Raw genomic sequence first — 22866 nt, 5'->3', positions numbered from 1 at the left:
GCGAATGCGTTCTAATGATCTAAAGTCGCGCTGTTGCTACAGCCTGTTAACACACAGTCCAGTTCAAAGTGAATGATGGCTGGCCCATGTGGCAAATGGCTCATTTGCGTATAGGCCTACTGTAGCTCTGATTGGCTATGGCGCACCGGTTTGGGTAGACTGCGGTTCTGAACGGGACAGATGTTTTTGTTCGGTTTTATTTACTTCTGTGTCTATTAATTGTCCAAACGCACGGCTGCTTTCCCACTCTATATTGCTATAGAATTTTCACAAAAGCCTTACTATACATAATTACCAAACATTCTATTAATTTATGAAAACTTGAAAATCACTATCTAATTGCTCGCTTGTCAGAAGATGTAAGAAAGGTGTCATATTCTTCCTGGGGGTTTATATGAACAGATTTCATGTTGCTAAAATGCTGTCAGTTCCACTTTAACATGATCTTTGAATGACTACCTCATCTCTGTACCTCACACAAGGTCCCTCAGTCGAGCAGTGAATTTCAAACACAGATTCAACCACAAAGATCAGGGAGGTTTTCCAATGCCTTGCAAAGAAGGGCACCTATTGGTAGATGGGTCAAAATAAAAAAGTAGACACTGAATATCCTTTTGAGCATGGTGACATTATTAATTAAACTTTAGATGGTGTATCAATACACCCAGTCACTACAAAGATACAGGCGTCCTTCCTAACTCCGTTGCCGGAGAGGAAGGAAACCACTTAGGAATTTCACCATGAGGCCAATGGTGACTTTAAAACAGTTACAGAGTTTAATGGTTGTGATATCAGAACTTAGGATGGATCAACAACATTGTAGGTACTCCACAATGCTAACCTAATTGACAGAGTGAAAAGAAGGAAGCCTGTACAGAATAAAAATATTCCAAAACATGCTTCCTGTTTGCAACAAGGCACTAAAGTAATAATGCAAAGAATGTGGCAAACCAATTAACTTTTTGTCCTGAATACAAAGTGTTATGTTTGGGGCAAATCCAAAACAACACATTACTGAGTGCCACTCTCCATATTTTCAAGGATAGTGGTGGCTGCATCATGTTATGGGTATGCTTGAAAATAATAATGGGCAAATGTTGCACAACCCAGGTGTGGAAAGCTCTTAGACTTAACCAGAAAGACTCACAGCTGTAATCACTGCCAAATGTGCTTCTACGAATGTTGATCATTATGGAGTATTGTGTGTAGATGGGTGAGAAAACAAATACATTTAACCCATTTTGAATTAGGGCTGTAACCTCAAACTTTGGAATAAGTCAAGGGGCATAAATACTTTCTGAAGGCACTGTAGCTTTTATTTAGGTTATTGTTAGTTCTCAGATTATATTGTTAAAAAATATATCGGTCCATTATCTTTTTCTACATACTTTATATTTGTTTTCAGTCGTTTTAAGTTTACACTGAAAGTGTTTTTCCAGAGAAAAAAGGGTTTATATGGCAGAAAACCCCCTGACATCTATACAGAAAAACTATCATAAACAATCGCAGCTAGTTTAACACTGCCATGATGAGCTGAGCCTTGCTATTGGAAAACCACTACAGTGTCCAACTTTAGTCTGTCGCAGATGCACGTCCCTCGACTTCGCTCGCCAACTTTCATCTACAATCGGCTTCGTTAGGCTTAACTATACACACCCGCTGACTGGTTTCTTCATAAGACCTAGCCTAGTTGAGGCTCCTGAGGATAGAGCTGTGAAATGATGACCTACTCGCTGACCTACCAGCTGCTTGCATTCACTTTTTAACAAAATAAACACACAAATCAAATGTTTTAACCAAATGCAATGGGATATCAGGCGTATTTGTTAAACCGCTTTCGGAGTCTGATTTAATAATAGCGTGGCTAATTGTCATGTTAGCTTATTGAATGCTGGTTTGTTCCGAACGCAGGTGAAGTCTTTCAAAACTCAGATTTTTGGATGGTTTGCAGATCTTCGAATGCTAATGTGACCCTTGAATAAATGTGTTCTTGTGTAAAAAATGTGGCATTGGAATCATATACAGTTTGGTTTGGATTTGTCTGGTATTTGCACTGCTTTGTCTTGGTATTATATACAACCATAACAGTATCGGTGACAATGATGCAGTCATCACCTGCTAAAGGTATTGAGAAGATGGGATTAGTTTGACGAGAGGAAAGTGAGGAAAAGAAGCATTATGTTTTGTCTTATTTTGTTGTTTTTAATTATTCAGGTCTGTTTTTAGGCTTTTCTAATTTTAATGTTTTTGAGTGGCTCCAATGGCCCTTTGAGGTGTCTGCCTAGGCCCAGAGCCTACTTGGCCTTGGGCAAAGCTTTGTGTCACAGCCTTTGAAAGTGGAACCCCAGACTATCGCCCTAGGCCAGGGTATCTTGGGCCAGGGTATCTTGGACCCGGTGCAAGGCAAGGCTTCAGGCCTGTATCTGTGTTAAACCTCCCAAAACATGGCGTCAATCCATGCAGGACAGGATGAAGAGTAGCCTAGTTTGTACGAAAGACAAGGAAGTTACCTTTAGGTTACGAGAAGGCAATGTGTCCAGCAATGTACAGGTAACTGACAAAATTAAGGAAAGACTTGAGTATATGAGGGATATAAAGTATATTGAAAGCAGGTGTGGTGTATTGTCCTGGCAACATTTAGGTCCACTCAACCCCTTAGAGGGCAAGGTAAACGCCAATAAATACGCAGCCATTCTGAGTGATCACCTTCAACCTATGGTGAAGCATTTCTACCCTGATGGAGTGATCCCCGGGACCACCCATACACCAAACATTTTTATTTATGCACGCATGACTGTAAGTCGCTTTGGATAAAACCGTCTGCTAAATGGCTTTATTATTATTATTATTATTATTATTATTATTATTATTATTATTATCTCTTCTAGGATGATAATGCCCACATCCACAGGACACGAGGTGTCACTGAATGGTTTGATGAGCGTGAAAACGATTTAAACCATATGCCATGGCTGTCTCAGTCAGCAGATCTCAACCCAATTGAACACTTATGGGAGATTCAGGAGTGGTGCCTGAGACTGCATTTTCCACCACCATCAACAAAACACCAAATTATGGAATTTCTCATGGAAGAAGGGTGTTGCATCCCTCCAATAGAGTTCCAGACACTTGTAGAAAATATGACGAGGCGCATTGAAGCTGTTCTGGCGGCTCGTGGTGGCCCAATGCATATTAAGACACTTTATGTTGGTGTTTCTTTTATTTTGGCACTTACCTGTATAAGCCTAATGCTGTAGTAGTGGCAGTGTCAGGTACTGCAAGGCTAGACAAATATGAAGTTGTTTGGTATTTATTTTGTGTGTAACACTTGTCATGCTCACTATGTGTACAGTCCCACCACTGTGGTTTAAAATTCAACAATTTTCTCTCTTTCCCTCCTTCTTTTTCCCTGCTCTTTTCTCCTGGCAGCTGAGGCTTCTCACCGGCTCAATTTGTTCTACCTCGCCAATGATGTAATTCAGAACTGTAAGAGGAGAAATGCCATCGTCTACCGTACTGCCTTCGCCGACGTGCTCCCTGAGGCCTTCCAGCTGGTCAAGTGAGTAAAACCACACACAGTTTTAGTTGAAGTGGCCCCTAGATGCTGATCATGGGTCGGTTTTGCATTTTCCCCACTAATGGTTAAGGTTAGAATTGGGGGAGAGGGAGAAGATCATAGATCTGTACCAGTGTTTCCTCTGGAAACACAGTGAATATAATGTAGGCCTACCTGTTAGGGTAACTTGGTGTCTGTACTTATCACAGAACCCACTTAATGTTGTCACTACTCTTTCTCAACTAAAAATGTAATCTGTCTCATCACAATTTTAGTTCTCCCCCAAAAATGATTTTGAGGTAGGGTGGGGTTTTACCCCAAGTTACTCTACAACTGACGTGTTACATTTAGCCCCACTCTCCCCTATGCACTCACAGCCAATTGCAGAGCTCCAGGTTTAAAATGGTGCAGTTCGAGGATATTTAGGAGTTGAGAAATAAAGTAGGAATGGAAAGCTGTTTTCCCCGCGACAGCAATAATTGTTGTGCATTGAATGTTTGTCAGAATGCCTGTTTCCCTCCCTATGGCAGTTGTAACTTGAATGCGTTTGGAATAATTTGTCTCGCATAGAACACACAACAACAAGCCAACTAGGTAAATAGATAAATCAGACTACCCCATAGTAGAATAGTTTTTCTATTCATTACTTGTTTTGTTTGCGGAGGAAAAGTAAATATGGTCTGTTCTAGTATCTTCAATGTGCACCTCGGCAGAAATATAATTTCATGTTCCATATTTGTTGGGCGCAGCGCCACATTTTAAATGACTGCAGAGGAAACACTGATCCTGTACCTATGGGAAACATCAGCCCGGCGCAAACCACGCGGTCAGGGGCAGAGCTAACGTCTACAATGTTTTTGTTTATCCACAATACAGTCAATGTCTGTGTCCCAAATGGCATCCTATTCCCTTAATAGTGCACTACTTTTACCCAGGGCCCATAGAGCTCTGGTCAAAAGTAGTGCACTATACACACTGTTTATTAGGGACACCACCCCGTTCACGAAAATGAATAGCTCCTACAGAAACCGTGAGTCACGTGGCCGTGGCTTTCTATATAAAGCAGGCAGACAAGCATTGAGGCATTCATTTACTGTTCGATTGAACGTTAGAACGTTACAATGGGCAAAACGAGTGATCTAAGTGACTTTGAACGTGGTATGATTGTCGGTGCCAGGCGCGCCGGATACAGTATCTCAAACGGCCGCCCTCCTGGGCTTTTCGCGCACGACAGTGTCTTGGGTTTACCGAGAATGGTGTGACAAACAAAAAAACATCCAGTCAGCGGCAGTTCTGTGGGCAAAAACATTGTTGATGTGAGAAGTCGAAGGAGAATAGCAAGAATCGTGCACGCTAACAGGCGGGCCACAAACAGACAAATAACAGTGCAGTACAACAGAACGGCATCACGGAACGCACAACTCGTCGATCCTTGTCACAGATGAGCTATTGCAGCAGACGACCACACCGGGTTCCACTTCTATCAGCTAAAAACAAGAAGAAGCGGCTCCCGTGGGCACGCGATCACCAACACTGGACAATTGAGGAGTGGAAAAACATTGCCTGGTCCGGCGAATCCCAGTTGCTGTTGTGTCATGCAGATGGCAGAGTCAGGATTTGGCATAAGCAGCATGAGTCCATGGACCCATCCAGCCTGGTGTCATTGGTACAGGCTGGTGGCAGTGGTGTACTGTGGTGGGGAATGTTTTCCTGGCACACGTTAGGTCTCTTGATACCAATTGAGCAACGATTGAACGCCACAGCGTATCTCAACATTGTCGCTGACCAAACCCAATAGAGCATCTTTGGGATGAGATGGAACAGGCTGTTTGCAGCATGAATGTACCACCGTTCAATCTGCCGCAACAGTATGATGCTATCTTTTCCGACACTTGTAGAATCCATTCCCCTGAGAATTCGGGCTGTTCTGGAGGCAAAGGGTGGTCCGACCCGGTACTAGATGGGTGTACCTACTACCTAATAAACTGACCACTGAGTAAATAGGAAAAAAGGTACCATTTGGGATGCAACCACTGTGTTGCTCGTTGTTGAAATAAGGGGAGTTTGATCTTCTGGTCAGGGCTACTCTGTCACTTTACACATCAGTGCAATGTCAGTGATGAACATTTCTGTCTCCTTCTGTCCTGCAGTAATGTTGGAGACTCTAAGGTGATGAAGTCAGTGGACAGGATATTAACCATCTGGGAGGAGAGGAGTGTATACACAGATGAGCTTCTAGCTGAGCTGAGGGCCAGTCTGGTCAAAGAGGAGTCACCTGCTGCTGTAGAGACACCTAAAGGTGAGTGAATCTGTGCCAACCATGTACCACCACCAGTAGAGTTCACTGTGATATACTGCATGTTTTAAATATCATGGGAAGTATCGTTTTCGAAATTGCACAAATGTCAACATTAATTAGGCATCATGTTTGTTGTACTTCACTTTTAATTGTATGGCATTTGAGCTGTGCAGTTCAATGCCTGTGTGTTGTGTTAAGAAATGACTAAGTTATGTAATTTCAGCTCCAGTCAACCCTAAGGCTGCTCTTCAATCTAAGATTGTAGCCGAATTTGTCGTAAGTGTCCACGACCCACTGTTTAGGATAGATGATATTTTCTGCTCTGAGTTTCTTATTTTATTTCTTATTTTTAAATCTCAATTGTGTATTCAGAACATTTCAACTGCATATCCTCTTGATAAATGACCAAAACATACCAAATTAACTAACTACTGTACAATGAGATCTGTAAATACTTAAAGTGAATGCTTGTACTACAAAGCTAGCATGTTGAGTTGAACTTGACCCTAACTATTGCCATGTCCTGTGGTGTGACTCTCTGACTGTGTCCTGTCATGCAGCCCCAGGCGTTCATCGATCACCTCTCTAAGCACCACAGCTCTGTGGAGGAGGTGGAGCTGAAGGAGAAACAGCTGGCAGCCATGAGGGTGGACGTCTGCAGCACCGAGGCCCTCAAGAGATTGAAAGGTAACAAGATACGTTTTTAAGTTTTTGTCTAACACACAAGCTCCTGCAAAGTTGTCCATGAGCATTGACCCTGTCAGTGTCCCAAATTGCACCCTATTCCCTATATAGTGCACACATCCTCCTGCAATGTTGTCAATGAGCATTGGCCCAGTAACTGGAAAAGCCATGAGGCATCTCTTACGGCTCTGAAAGAAAAAAAACCTTGAGCCCTGTCTGGCCCCTCTAGTCTAGGAGGAGATAACAGTTGTTTTTAGACTGACCAAGGTTGTGTGTTTGTCTTCTCTCTTATTTCTTTCTCCAAATCAACTACCCCTTCAGATAAGGCAGGAGGAAAGAGGCACTCCAAGGACTTTGAGGATGGCAGTGCGAAGCTAAAGGAGTTTGTTGCCTTCCTTGACCGGCAGATCAAAGGAGGGCCCCCTCTGTTGGATGCTCTTGGCAACGCAGACATTTTCTACGAGATGCAGTATAAGGAGGTCAAGATAGTCGCCAATGTGAGTAGCTGAATCAAATCAGATTGATTTATAAAGCCCTTTTTACATCAGCAGAAGTCTCATAGTGCTTATACAGAAACCCAGCCTAAAACACCAAACAGCAAGCAATGCAGATGTAGAAGCACAGTGGCTAGGAAAAACTCCCTAGAAAGGTAGGAACCTAGAGAAGATCCTGGCTCTGAGGGGTGGCCAGTCCTCTTCTGGCTGTGCCAGGTGGAGATTATAAGAGTACATGGCCATTTCGTGCAAATCCTTCTTCAAGATTTTCAGATGTTCATAGATGACCAGCAGGGTCAAATAATAATCACAGTGGTTGTAGAGGGTGCAACAGGTCAGCACCTCAGGAGTAAATGTCTGTTGGCTTTTCATAGCCGAAACGTTGAGAGAGGGAGGGAGAGGTCGAGAGAGGGGGGGAGAGAGAGAGCTTAAGTTCACACAGGACACCAGATAAGACAGGAGAATTTCACCAGATAGGACAGACTGACCCAAGCCCCCCGGTACAGAGACTATTGCAGCATAGACACTGGAGGCTGAGACGGGGGGGGGACGACGACACACACACTGTGGCCCTGTCCGACAATACCCCCGGACAGGGCCAACCAGGCAGGGTATAACCCCACCCACTTTGCCAAAGCACAGCCCCCACAACACTAGAGGGATATCACCAGACCACCAACTTATTACCTTGAGACAAGGCTGAGTATAGTCCACGAAGATCTCATCCACCGCATGAGCCCGAGGGGGCGCAAAACAGGACAGGAAGATCGTCAGTGACTCAACCCACTCAAGTAAAGTATAGCAAAAAAAAGCCTGGCACGACGTGACGCATCCCTCCTAGGGACGACATGGAAGAGCACGAGTAAGCTAGTGACTCAGTCCCCATAATAGGGTCAGAGGCAGAGAATCTCAGTGAAGAGAGGGGAGCCGGCCAGGCAGAGACAGCAAGGGTGGTTCATCACTCCAGTGCCTTGCCGTTCACCTTCGCACCCCTGGGCCAGACTACACTCAATCATAGGACATACTGAAGAGATGAGTCTTCTGTAAAGACTTAAAGGTCGAGACGGAGTCTGTCTGTCTCTCTCACATGGATAGGCAGACCGTTCCATAAAAAGCTGTTTGCTTAGAAATTCTAGGGACAATAAGGAGGCCTGTGTCTTGTGACCGTAGCATTAGTGTAGGTATTTACTGCAGGACCAAATCGGAGAGATGGGTAGCAGCAAGTCCATGTAAAGCTTTGTAGGTTAGCAGTAAAACCTTGAAATTAGCCCAAGCCTTCACAGGAAGCCAGTGTAGAGAGGCTAGCACTGGAGTAATATGATCAAATACTTTGGTTCTAATCAAGATTCTAGCAGCCGTATTTAGCACTAACTGAAGTTTATTTAGTGCTTTATCTGGGTAGCCGGAGAGTAGAGCATTGCAGTAGTCTAATCTAGAAGTGACAAAAGCATGGATTAGCTTTTCTGCATCATTTTTGGACAACAAGTTCCTGATTTTTGCAGTATTACAAAGATGGGGAAAAAAGCTGCCTGTATTCTTGATATGTTCGTCAAAAGAGAGATCATGGTCCAGAGTAACGTCGAGGTCCTTCACAGTTTTATTTGAGACTACTGTCCAACCATCAAGATTAATTGTCAGATCTCTTTGTTTCTTGGGACCTAGAACTAGCGTCTCTGTTTTGTCTGAGTTTGAAAGTAAAACATTTGCCGCCATCCACTTCCTTATGTCTGAAACACAGGCTTCCAGGTAGGCAATTTTGGGGCTTCACCATGTTTCATTGAAATGTACTAGATGGTGTCCTTAATGCCTTTGCATCTGTTGTTGTGAAAGGTTGAAAGCGGTTCTCTTTGGTTTTAGTGGGGGGCTTTGGTAGTAAGACTTGAGTTGCATATATTTTTTGTGTTTGATTATTTATTTATTTTACTTCTCCTTAAGGCCTACAAGACGTTTGCCAACCGGGTGTCCCACCTCAAGCGTAAGCTGGACGGCCTCAAGGCCACCTTACCAGACCTGGATGAGTCGCCCATCCCCTCGCCCTCGATGGACGCCCCCTCCCCGAATGGCTCAGAGTCCCCGTTCCATGGCCTGGCCGACCCAGACTCCGACCTGGATGGCCTGGCCATGGATGATGAGGCGGACATCACTCTGGGGGAAGCACCCAGCCCCCTGTCCTCCCCTGGTGGCTCCCCCAAGCAGGGCTTCACTGTCGGGGAGTCAGACAACCGCGACGTGGAGGACATGGAGCTCTCGGATGAGGAGGCAGAGAGCGTCGGTATCATAGGTGAGGGGAGTGACATGCGATGCGGAGCATAGATGGGGTGCAGGGGGTTAAAGGACAGGATCTATACTGAACACAAATATAAACGCAACATGCAACAATTTGAAAGATTTTACTGAGTTACAGTTCATAGAAGGAAATCAGTCAATTAAAATAAATAAATTAGGCCCTAATCTTTTTTTGCGTATGGAACATTTCTGGCATCTTTTATTTCAGCTCATGGAACAAAACTTTACTTGTTGGGTTTATATTTTTGTTCAGTATAGTACTTTTATGTGAGTCATTTATACCTGTAAGGCTCTATTGAATTGCAACTTAGCTGTTTCGATTGAACATTTCCTCTGTTTTCAGTTGAGGAGCGAGTTGAAAGTCCCATCCCATCTCCAGTCCCCATTCCTATGTCTGTTGTCACACAGCCGCCACTGGCCACAGAGGCAAAGCCTGTTCCACAGGCCACACCCTCCCCAGCTCTCGTGACCCCATTGACCCCTACAACCAACCTATCGGGCAACCTCGCCAATGTGGACCTGGGTAAAATTAGCTCTATTCTCAGCAGCATCACCTCTGTCATGAAGAAACCAGGTGAGAAACTTCAGCTATTGTAACATCATAAAGGCACTACATGCAGGCAGCCACTGTTGCATCATCAACACTTTTATTCTGATGGCACATCATAAAGGCACCATTACATCATCAGCACTGTTATTCTGATCTTGCATCATAAAGGAGGTAGTCCAGGGTTGGGGTCAATTCAGAATTTAATTCAAATCAACCCTTTGATTTAAAATTCCAGTATGAATAAGGCACCCCACTGGAAGCAGAATTGTAATTTAATTTGAATTAGAAGTAGAATTGAATTCAAAGAAATTCAAAGAAATTCAACTGAGACATGAAACATGAAACTCTCATTCCTTTGACAAATCTTTTACCAAAAGCATCTCACTTAATACTTAAGTACAGATTCCATTTCAAATATTAGCTTGATTATAACTCATAGATGTCAAACAGTATTTTTGTCATGAGATATTAGGTTGTTCTGGAGTGTTTGATTTGATCTAATGCATTCTTGGGACATAAAAAAAAAAAAAAAAAAAAAAGATATTTAATAACATCTAAGTGAAATATGAATAATTGAAGACAACCTACAAAATGATTTCAGAATATTTCTTGTTTTTGGAGAATGAGATAAAGCTGCATTATTTAACTTTTTGGGCGACCCCACCAAATTCACAGAGATGTTAGTTATAGATCTGTCATTCTCATTGAAAGCAAGTCTAAGAAGCGCTAGATCTGTTCAATCTGCGCTATTTCTATGCTTTCCGTTCTTAAGATACATTTTTGCTTATTTTACTTTCGGAAATGTACACCAGCTTCAAACAGCTAACAAAATACAGTATTTTTGGTTATTTAAAATATATTTCACAGTGGATTAAATGGTACAATGATTCTCTACATTATATGTGCTTGTTTTGTCACATAAACTGACATTAGGTGAATTATTAGACTTTTTAGCAACCTGGGAATGGCGGAAAGATATCTGCATATTGCACCTTTTTAAAAATTAAATGTTTCAACCATATGTTATACATAGTATTGGTTACCATACATTATGTATAGTGATTTATGTACACATAAATAATAGCCATTTAAATAGCCATTACACCTTTGAATTTCATTGAATTTAATTCAAATTGTTTTTTGTGGGGTGGTAATTTCAAATTTAATACAATAATTGGAATTAAAGGGCAATTCAGAATTGATCCCAACCCTGAGGCAGTTGGCCACATCAACACTGTTATTCTTATGGCACTTGTAGCCTAGTATTGTTCCTTTAGCTACTGTTACATCCTCAAAACATCCTGTTGATTGTGACACAACCATAACATGCTTATAGGTAGTTATCAATAAACCATCACAATAAGGTGCAGCGCGTTCGATTTGCCTGCTGGGTGGCAAGGAGATCCCCAGCTCCGCTAAAACCATTGACAACTGCGTGTTAAATAAATGTTAACTATTTGGTTGTAATATCATCACCTCTTAAAGAGCATAGTCAGAACTACAAATGTCAGATTATTCCATGCAAAACAATTGCACACATTTAGCTCTATCATCACAGTTCTACAGCAAGTAACTGCATGCTTTTCATGATCAGTAAACATCAATTGATCATGAGGGTAGCCTCATGATATCTCTCAATATTGGCCACCATTAATTGGATATTTGAGTGATATAAAATAAGTGAACTATAGCCTTCAGTCACGTCTTTGGCCACGTTCGGGTGGGTCAAACAATGCAGTCTAATTTATATTTGTTGTTTTAAAGTCCTCAGCTGCATGGTTGTAGAATCTCAGGGTCGTTACTTTATTCTAAAACCTTTCACTGTTGTTTCACCGGTCCAGTTTGTTTTGGGGGGGGGGGGGGGTCCTGAGTCAAAGCGCCAAAATAACAGAAGCCATGCCAATGAGGCGTATTTGTTATACGGTGCCTTTGGAAAGTATTCAAACCCCTTGACTTTATCCACATTTTGTTACATTACAGCCTTATTCTAAAATGGATTAAATAAATACAAATCCTCAGCAATCTACACACAATACCCCATAATGACAAAGTGAAAACAGGTTTTTAGAAATTTTTGCAAATGTACATAAGTATTCAGCCCCTTTGCTATGACACTCAAAATTGACCTCAGGTGCATTCTGTTTCCATTGATCATCCTTGAGATGTTTCTACAACTTGATTGGAGTCCACCTGTGGTCAATTCAATTGATTGGACATGATTTGGAAAGGCACACACCTGTCTATATAAGGTCCCACAGTTGACCGTGCATGTCAGAGCAAAAACCAAGCCATGAGGTTGAAGGAATTGTCCGTAGAGCTCCGAGACAGGATTGTGTCGAGGCACAGATCTGGGGAAGGGTACCAAAAAATGTCTGCAGCATTGAAGGTCCCCAAGAACACAGTGGCCTCCATCATTCTTAAATGAAATATGTTTGGAACCACCAAGACTCTTCCTAGAGCTGGCCAAACTGAGCAATCGGGGGAGAAGGGCCTTGGTCAGGGAGGTGACCAAGAACCTGATGGTCACTCTGACAGAGCTCCAGAGTTCCTCTGTGGAGATGGGAGAACCTTGCAGAAGAACAACAATCTCTGCAGCACACCACCAGTCAGGCATTTATGGTAGAGTGGCCAGACGGAAGCCACTCCTCAGTAAAAGGCACATGACAGCCCGCTTGGAGTTTGCCAAAAGGCACCTAAAGACTCTGACCATGAGAAACAAGATTCTCTGGTCTGATGAAACCAAGATTGAACTCTTTGGCCTGAATGCCAAGCGTCACGTCTGGAGGAAACCTGACACCCTCCCTATGGTGAAGCATGGTGGTGGCACCATCATGCTGTGGGATGTTTTTCAGTGGAAGGGACTGGGAGACTAGCCAGGATCGAGGCAAAGATGAATGGAGCAAAGTACAGCGAGATCCTTGATGATAACCTGCTCGAGAGCGCTCAGGACCTCAGACTGGGGCGAAGGTTCACCTTCCAACAGGACAATGACCCTAAGCACACAGCCAAGACAACGCAGGAGTGGCTTCGGGACAAGTCTTTGAATGTCCTTGAGTGGCCCAGCCAGAGCCCGGACTTGAACACGATCGAACATCTCTGGGGAGACCTGAAAATAGCTGTGCAGCAACGCTCCCCATCCAACCTGACAGAGCTTGAGAGGATCTGCAGAGAAGAATGGCTGAAACTCCCCAAATACATGTGCCAAGCTTACATTTACATTTACATTTTAGTCATTTAGCAGACGCTCTTATCCAGAGCGACTTACAGTTAGTGAATACATATATATATATATTTTTTTATACTGGCCCCCGGTGGGAATCGAACCCACACCCCTGGCGTTGCAAACGCCATGCTCTATCAACTGAGCTACATCCCTGCCGGCCATTCCCTCCCGTACCCTGGACGACGCTGGGCCAATTGTGCGCCGCCCATGAGTCTCCCGGTCGCGGCCGGCTGCGACAGAGCCTGGATTCGAACCAGGATCTCTAGTGGCACAGTTAGCACTGCGATGCAGTGCCTTAGACCACTGCACCACTCAGGAGACAGCTTGTAGCATCATACCCAAGAAGAATCGATGCTGTAATCGCTGCCAAAGGTCCTTCAACAAAGTACTGAGTAAAGGGTCTGTTAATGTAAATGTGATATTTCTGTTTTTTATTTTATTTTATAAATTAGCAAACATTTCTAAAAACCTGTTTTTGCTTGGTCATTATGGGGTATTGTGTGTAGATTGATGAGGGGGGGGAAACAATTTAATACATTTTTGAATAAGGCTGTAAAGTAACAAAATGTGGAAAAAGTCAAGGGGTCTGAATACTTTCTGAAGGCACTGTAGTGGTGCGCGGGTCAGCTGTTTGTTGACCCACACCCGCGCACAATTGCCCAACTATATGTGAAAATCTGAGGCCAGCACCCAACCCTAAGGGGAAAATATAGAAAATGGGCTATAGGCTACAGTCAAAGACTGCAGAACGATTTGTTTTGACAGGGTGCCGGATTGTTTTGCCTGATATGTTAGATATGTTTCTGCTTATAATTTCTGAGATTTTGGTAGGTTATTTGTTAGTAAACTTGTCTATAATTAGATACATTTAGCTTCTCTTTTGTCATTATATGTTGCCCTAGAAGACTAAATTAACCATTGCTCAACAGAATGTAATAGATCGATAGAATGAATGCTTCAATCTAGTTGACATCGGTAAGGTTTTCTGTAGTCTTTCCCGGAGCAAATACGTTTTGGGACTGGGGAGAAAATACAATAAAGCAACAACAAATTGATAAGATTTACTTTGCAAAATCAGTTTGACCGGTTGTAAGGAAAAATAAAGCTGTAAAAACGACCCAACTTGTTTCTGATAAGATTTCAGTTTGGCTTTGATGCATATTTTATGGGGTGGAATACTATCAGCTTTTATGATGAAGACTGCACCGCTACAGATCGTATTTAACTGAGGATTGCATTCTCTCAAGATGCAGAAAGAAATCAAAATTCTCCACTCCTGTCCAAATCTTGCCTACATTTGGTGTATAATTTTACTGCAAGAAATGCTTAAATCTGCATGAGTTATTATTAAGGCTATAGCCCTATTTGCACGGGACTAGTATTACTAGAGAACGTTGGTTATGTATTTATTACCCCAGAATGTCCGTTATTCTAGAGGACGATTCGGATGGGATACGTTCTTTCCAAACTGCCCCCAGTAATTATTTCTCTTTTTTATTTCTCTTTTTCTTTATTGACTGTTATGACGGAAGCCTGGAGTTTTTTTTATTCTAGGTGTGAAGATGTTTCAAGTCCAGGCGATAACAGGCTACACTGATAACTCGTGCGTGGTTCCCGAGTTTCTAAAACATATCAAACCATCTTTGGTATAGTGTCGCCATAATATTTGAATTGAGGAGGTGTGATCATAATCATTAGGATATTTTAGTGATCCGCTGTAGAAGACATCCTAAATGCCCCCCAGCCTTCAGATGTGAGCTAAACAGCTAACTTGCACTTGATATGCGTTTTTAGGCTATGGATGAGAAAGTGAACTTTTTCCAAACGTTGAGCTCAGTTGTATGCTGCTTTGCGATCTATTAACAGCAAGGGTTGCATTAAATAGGCGCAATATTTTTTAGTGACTCATTTGGCGATGTTAAATTCATTCAGCACAAAACGTATAAACGAAAGCATTCACCGTGAAAGTTGATACATGTATACCCTTCATATATTGGCTATGCGCAGAACTTCGTTCAATTGAACGAATCAGTTACTGTTTTCTGGCTCAAACCGCATGCATCACCGGTAAAACGCAGACATTTTTCTCAAAACACAGAGATGTCGATTTGCACGGGACTCGTATTATCAGAGGACTTTAGAGTTTGCCAAAAAGCAGTTGGTTATTCTGGTTAGTCAATGTCCAGATTTTAGTTTCCATTTAACCCATCTAAATAGTAGGCTACAGTTTCCTTGACATGCATAGGCCTATTTGAAGTCCCGTCTTTTGGCGGTCAAATTTGTATAGCGCCTCACGATCATCACACATAACATAGTTAGTTTTACCACTTCACCAAATCTTTTCCAAACATTACTTTTCTGGTCCCCCCCATCCATTTATTTTCAACTCTGCTTTCGCAGCTTTTGTCTTATTGAATTAAACTTTGACAATGTCATTTTTGCCTCCAAGAATTGATGTTAACTTTTTCTGCCAGTTCCCAAAAGCATTATAAGGCGATTGTCTGTGTAGGGATATAACCGCGGGACTGAGTCAACCCGTGCATCACTAATGTACGGTATGAATATAAATATTAAGCCTTTGAATGGAACCACATCACATGTTTTCCAACTAAGGTCCACCTACGTTTTTTTTATTGACATTTGATTGGTAAAAACAGTAGGATAAATACACATGTAGGTAGAGTCAATTCTCGTTTTTTTCTCCTTTTAGTTTTAAGAGCTTTGTCACAATGGACCAGACGGTCATTTGCATTAAATTCATTGAAAATGGTAGTCTCAACTTTCTTTGCTTTCTGTAATTTTATGATCTGCATTTTGATTGTATGATTTAAAGGTTTGAAGTTGCAAAACAAAATTAACAAAAAATAGAATCACATAATGTAGTTAGCCTACCCGCCTTGTATCTGCAAGCAGTTGGCTATAGTGAACATGCCAAGAGCCTGGTCAGTCTATGTCATGGGAAGAGCTTACACTCAGTGAATGGTGAGCAATATGTTTGGACCATGGAATCGCAAAAAAATCACAGCATTCAATCACAATACATATAGAATCTTGAGAATCGCAATGCATATCGCATCGGCACATAAGGATGATAATATTGTGAGTTCCCTGGCAATTCCCAGCCCTATTAGCCAAAATGACAACTTGAACACTGTTATTCTCATAGAGATCCTATAGGTCGTTATCAATAAAAAGCCACAAGGTGCAGAGCGTTCGATTTGCCTGCAAGGAGACCCCCAGCTCCGCTAAAACCATTGACAACCTTGTGCCATTTTCAAGGGATTGTTAAATACATCACCTCTTGAAGAGCATAGTCAGAACTATACATTTCTTATTATTCCATGCAAAACAATTGCGCACATTTAGCTCTATCATCAGTTATACAGCAAGTAATTGCATGCTTTTCATGATCAGTAAACATCAATTGATCATGTAATTTCAGATACGTGAGGGTTAGACCTATTTACTATTACATTGTTAAATAACATTTGAAATCACAGCACAGCTGAGCATAAATTGAAATAATTTTCAAATAATTCGCTTTTTTATTTTACTGGACTGATGGTACCTGTATCTGATGGTCATGGTGCTTTCAAGACAACTGGGAGCTCGGGAAAACAATGAGGTCTAATCACAACATCAGTGATCTTTAGGTCGGAAAGTCGCAGCTCTAGAAAGTTGCCCGAGTTTCCCACTTGGAATTCCGAATTGGATGCCCGTTCCAAATTATTTTTCCCAGTTGGATCTCGTTTTCCCCCCTGAGTTCCCAGTTGCCTTGAATGCACTGAAGTCGGAAGTCTGCGATTTCTGAGTTCCAAGTACCCAGTTGTTTTGAGCACGGCATTAGTCTCAGCAGAGGGAGTGAGAGAGCAGCAGAGGGTCCGCCTCTCACGGTCCCTGATCTCTCCTTCCTTGCCTCCGGTGAGACTGACCAGAGAGAGGGGACACTGTCTTCCGCCTGATAGCGAAACTCCTGGCGCACAGCATCTGCACAAATTCATGTTGTTCATATGACCAGACAAAGTGAAATATTCCTCTATTTAAATAGACACGACGAGCTGCTAATAATAATAAAAACACAGGGCTATCGATACACTTGGCTACTCATTCATTGCAGCTGCAGCGCAAGTGGAAGTAGGGAGAAGCGCGTTTTATGTTTTGAGTAAAAAGTGTTGACAGTGCTGAATAAACTTAGACATGAACTCACTCATAACAGCAGCTCTTTGCTGTATTCTTTGACAGTCTCTCTCTGGTCATGGTTTTAATGAGTTAAAATCTGTCTTTTCCTCTCCTAGGAGTGAGTCCAGGTGGTTCTTTGGCCTCCCCCTCCTCTCCAGCCAAGACCACCCTTCCTGCCCCAGTAGCCCCCCAGGTAGCCATCCCTCTGGCCAGCATCCTGTCCAAAGTGGACATGACTTCTGAGGCGCTCCTCAGTGCACTCTCCAAAACCCAGGGACAGGCCGGCGGGCTACAGGGTGAGACCGTGTGGTAGAGCAAATGTTAAAACTCATCTATTTCCCATGTGTTTTTTCTTTTGCTCATTAAGAAAAACAAGATTTCAGTCTTGGTGGTGTGGTTCGATGTGAGTGTGTTATCGTACCCTGTCAGTTACTGATGTTTGTCGCTCTTGAGACACTGTAGCAACAACAGCTATTAGCCCACCACTTCTTCGAAATAGTCAGAAGAAAGAAATGTGTAATTAAGTTGGACTTTTTTGCAGGGGAGGTTTTAGTCACACAATTTTACATCTAGCTAAGGTTTTTGGTGTTTTGCTATTTCTGAAGTAATTTTTTTTGAATGAAAACTAGTAGAGTGTACATCAGACTATCGAGTCTGCTGCTACTGTCTATTACCAGAGTATTGGTCTGTCTGGCACTGTTACATAGCGAATCATGTTACAAAACAGGGTGTGGCGGGACACAAGATGCTTGCGAATGGGTTCAGAATCTTCGAATTTTGAATAATAATGGCAGTTACAGTTTAAGTCGGAAGTTTACATACACTTAGGTTGGAGTCATTAAAACTTGTTTTTCAACCACTCCACAAATTTCTCGTTAACAAACTATAGTTTTGGCAAGTCGGTGAGGGCATCTACTTTGTGCATGACACAAGTAATTTTTCCAACAATTGTTTACAGACAGATCATTTCACTTATAATTCACTGTATCACAATTCCAGTGGGTCCGAAGTTTACATACACTAAGTTGACTGTGCCTTTAAACAGCTTGGAAAATTCCAGAAAAGGATGTCATGGCTTTAGAAGCTTCTGATAGGCTAACTAACATCATTTGAGTCAAACTCAGTGCCTCTTTGCTTGACATCATGGGAAAATTTAAAATAAATCAGCTAAATATTGTAGACCTCCACAAGTCTGGTTCATCCTTGGGAGAAATGTCCAAATGCCTGAAGGTACCACGTTCATCTGTACAAACAATAGTATGCAAGTATAAACACCATGGGACCACGCAGCCGTCATACCACTCAGGAAGTTGACGCATTCTTGCTCCTTGAGATTTTTGAGATGAACATACTTTGGTGCGAAAAGTGCAAATCAATCCCAGAACAACAGCAAAGGACCTTGTGAAGGTACTGGAGGAAACAGGTACAAAAGTATCTATATCCACAGTAAAAAGAGTCCTATATCGACATAACCTGAAAGGCCGCTCAGCAAGGAAGAAGCCACTGCTCCAAAACCGCCATAAAAAAGCCAGACTATGGTTTGCAACTGCACATGGGGACAAATATTGTATTTTTTGGAGAAATGTCCTCTGGTCTGATGAAACAAAAATAGAACTGTTTGGCCATAATGACCATCGTTATGTTTGGAGGAAAAAGGGGGACGCTTGCAAGCCGAAGAACACCATCCCAACTGTGAAGCACGGGGGTGGCAGCATCATGCAGTGGGGGTGCTTTGCTGCAGGAGGGACTGGTGCACTTCACAAAATAGATGGCATCATGAGGAAGGAAATATGTGGATATATTGAAGCAACATCTCAAGACATCAGTCAGGAAGTTAAAGCTTGGTCACAAATGGGTCTTCCAAATGGACAATGACCCCAAGCATACTTCCAAAGTTGTGGCAAAATGGCTTAAGGACAACAAAGTCAAGGTATTGGAGTGGCCATCACAAAGCCCTGACCTCAATCCTATAGAAAATGTGTGGGCAGAACTGAAAAAGCGTGTGCGAGCAAGGAGGCCTACAAACCTGACACTGATACACCAGCTCTGTCAGGAGGAATGGGCAAAAATTCACCCAACTTATTGTGGGAAGCTTGTGGAAGGCTACATGAAACGTTTGACCCAAGTGAAACAATTTAAAGGCAATGCTACCAAATACTAATTGAGTGTATGTAAACTTCTGACCCACTGGGAATGTGATGAAAGAAATAAAAGCTTAAATCAATCAATCTCTCTACAATTATTCTGACATTTCACATTCTTAAAATAAAGTGGTGATCTAGACATTTTTACAAGGATTAAATGTCAGGAATTGTGAAAAACTGAGTTTAAATGTAGTTGGCTAAGTTGTATGTAAACTTCCGACTAAAACTGTACATCTCTACTCTGTTATCACTTATTTTATTGTACTGTGCGAGAATCATTCAGATTTGTACAATTGAGGTCGCCGTTCATAGTTGTCATGTATTTTAACACATTTCCTTTTCTCTTTTTTCTGTCTCCTTCTTAGGTCTCTCCACTCTTCTGAACAGCCCAGCGGGAAACCTCTCCTCAAACTCCCCCAGTACAGGCAAGCTCCCCCCCTCCACCCCTACAGTACCCTCTCGAGGCCTTCCTCTCGCCGCCTCTATGCTCGAGCTAACACCATCAGCCCCTGCAGTGGGGAACACCACCACCGTCCCTCAAGCAGTGTCCCTTCCCCAGCCCACACTGCCTCTAGCCATCGGCCCTCATAGAGGGCTGGTCCTGGAGCAGGAGAAGGAGAAGGAAGAAAAGCCTTCCGCTTCCAGCCTGGAGTCCAAGATCCACAGCTTTCTGCAGGGTAACCCTGGCTTTAATGCCTTTAACCTGGGCTTGACTAGCGAGGCCGTCCAAGCGGGAGGCCGTGACCTCAGCCCCTTAGCGGGGACAGAGACCCAGGAGGGCACCCCGGTACGGGATGAGGCCGGAGGAGGCACCCCCACCCTGGATGAGATCATGGACACTCCGGGGGAAGCAGAGCCCTTCCTGGCCAAGCAAGGTCAGGTCTCCACTGGGGGAGTTCCTAAACCAACAGATGGCAACCTGTCTCTGTCTCCAACTGCCTGCCACAACCAAGCCTGGCAGGGTCCCAACAACACTCAAGTCCATTTAGGACTACATCCAGGTGCTCCGAATGGGCAGGGGTACCCCCAGTTGCCTTATGAAGGGAAGGAAGAGATGCATGGAATAGCTCCTTCCCTCAGAGAGTCTGGATTGGCCCATTACCAGCCCATCACAACACAGGTGTCAGCCCCAACCCTCGGGGAGGGGTTACCCAGTAACACACCAGGAGGGCCTCAGGCAAGACCAAGCGCCAGTGTGAGTGAAGGAGGATGGTATGGTAATCCCTACCCAGAGGGACAGGCCCTGCATCCCAGCAACCACAACATGGCTGCCTCAGGGGCTGGAGATGGTAAAACCCCCATGTCAGGACCGTATGCATACCAGGGGGAGGGGCAGACGCAACCCTATCAAACAAAGGATCCTCATGCTCTGCCTTTCCAACAGGGGGCCAACCCCTCAAGCTTCCTCACCAGCCCTCTGCCCCCCATTCCCCAGCTGCCCCCACCGCCCTTTCCTGGGATACCAGCCCCACCACAGGACTACCAGGGCCCGCCCGCGTCTGTGATGGTGGGTGGTTTGATGGTGGAGCGACCCTCACCAAACCCTGAGATGGAGGATGACAGGGCGGGCATTAGTGCACTGGGCGGTCCAGGGATTATCAGTGACCCCTATCACCCTGATGACTTTCGCCGCCACCCAGATGTCCTTCATCGCCACGCCGATGACCCATATCACCCTGACGATTTCCGTCGTCACCCCGATGACCTCCACCGCTATTCCGATGATCTACGCCGTCAGCCTGACAACCTGCATCACCTTGACAACTTCCGTCACCATCCCGACGACCTACGTCACCCAGACGATCGCTATTATCACCCAGACGATTTCCAAAATCTACCTGTAGACGATCCTCATTATCCTTATAGAGTCAGAGAGCGCCTCACTCCCCCTCCCTCTCCCTCAGAAGACCCTTATTACTATAACTACCCCCCGCGCAGCCCTTCCCCTCCATATGGTCACAGACGCCCCCTTCCCCCTCACATGAACCTGCACCACCATGACCACATGCCCCTGCCTCCCCATCCTCCACACAGTCTTCTCCGCCCAGCTCAACATCCACACCTGAGAGGCCTCCCACGGGGTCCCCCACGCCCGCCTCTCCGTAGCCCCATGCTCAGGGGGAAACGGCCTGGGCCTCCTTTCGGTGGACACCCCAGAGGTGGGGGACCAGGTGGTCCGTTCTTTCCCCCCAAAAGACCACACCTACCTCCGCGGTTCTGACTTGTCAACTGACTTAGGTCACATCAAATGACAGTGCGTAGTCTACCGAAATGTCATTGTGGCAGTGGGCGTGACACATGGAGGGTAGAAGAGGAGGAGGAGGAGAAGAGATGAGTTGGGAAAGAAGTTGAATACTTTAGTTGTACTTTTAAACCAAGAAGGGGAGCGGCGAAGAGGCCTGAGAGGAAGAGGGGGATAGATGAGTACAATTTGAAGGAGAAGTGGAGGAGTAAATTGGGAGGATCTTAAGGAATCGAACGAAGAGCGGATGAGTGAAGACATGGATACATGGATCTGGAGAAAGAGGGAATGGAGAGGTCGGCCTGAACAACGGAGACGCAGCAGAATAAAAGAAAATAAGAGGTGGATATATAATTCAGTTTGATATTTGTTCGAATATAAAACATTGCATTAAATCTCTAATTCATATTCCCCTCTGAATTAGCTCTAAGCATGCATATATAATTGTGTGCATGCGTTAGCGTGAGTGAGTTAAATCTAAAACTACTGTTCATTATTTAAACTGCATTTTAAGACGTTATTCTTTTTGCAAAGTAGGCCTAAGTGTCAGAGAAGAGTAGTTACTGCTATGTTTCTCTTCTTGTAATTTTTCAATTAAAAGTTGAGGCCCGCTTTCCCATTGCAAAGACCTAACCATAATCCCGACAGCTGAGATAATTGCTCCTATGTAGTCTCTTTTTGTTTACACTACATTTTATGTAAGTAGACACAAAGAGAATGTAAACTTAATATTATCTTTCCTTCAACAATATCCGTTTGTGTAGCTGAGGGGGAAATGATGATAAATTCCATAAATGTTATGACTTTGAATATTATTTATATTTGTTAAGCAACACTTTGTTCAGTGTACATAGTGCGAATGATTGAACCCTTTACTGGCTGTGTCATCACTTCTCATTTCTCAGAGAAGGATGACACCAGCACAGGGGAAATAGAGTAAAACAGGGCTTTGGGTGGCGGGGGGTATTTTTGTTGTCCCTAAACGACAAAGAAGACAAGAAGTTCATTTTGGAGTTGGATCAAGAAACTCCACTTTCCGCCTTCAACTACCTTTTACTTGTACTGACTTTAATAAAAACCTGAGTTTGAAAACAGCAGTGGGAGGTTACTTACTTTATTTCTCAGCCTTGGGAAATGCCTCTTGCCTGAGATGTTTGCCTTTAATTCTTCCACCACGGTTCCTTCCCATCATCACCACTTCCACAATAA

At 43.5% G+C, this 22866-nt stretch overlaps 1 protein-coding gene across 1 annotated transcript in view; it reads left to right on the top strand.

The window, feature by feature from the left end:
* Positions 1–22751, top strand: part of rprd2a (regulation of nuclear pre-mRNA domain containing 2a) — a 33912-nt gene extending 11161 nt beyond the window's left edge. The window contains exons 2-10 of the mRNA XM_041882853.2: positions 3430–3559; positions 5707–5855; positions 6079–6131; positions 6416–6542; positions 6861–7036; positions 8969–9314; positions 9663–9893; positions 17388–17567; positions 19781–22751. Coding sequence (XP_041738787.1) covers positions 3430–3559; positions 5707–5855; positions 6079–6131; positions 6416–6542; positions 6861–7036; positions 8969–9314; positions 9663–9893; positions 17388–17567; positions 19781–21636 — 3248 coding nt within the window. The 3' untranslated portion in view covers positions 21637–22751. The remainder of the gene's footprint in view (positions 1–3429; positions 3560–5706; positions 5856–6078; positions 6132–6415; positions 6543–6860; positions 7037–8968; positions 9315–9662; positions 9894–17387; positions 17568–19780) is intronic.
* Positions 22752–22866: the final 115 nt, after the last annotated feature.

The sequence above is a fragment of the Coregonus clupeaformis genome, chromosome 8 (genome assembly GCF_020615455.1).
Source record: "Coregonus clupeaformis isolate EN_2021a chromosome 8, ASM2061545v1, whole genome shotgun sequence".
Classification (NCBI taxonomy): Eukaryota; Metazoa; Chordata; class Actinopteri; order Salmoniformes; family Salmonidae; genus Coregonus; species Coregonus clupeaformis.
Note: the sequence above shows the minus strand (reverse complement) of the source record. Positions and strands in the feature narration are given on the sequence as shown.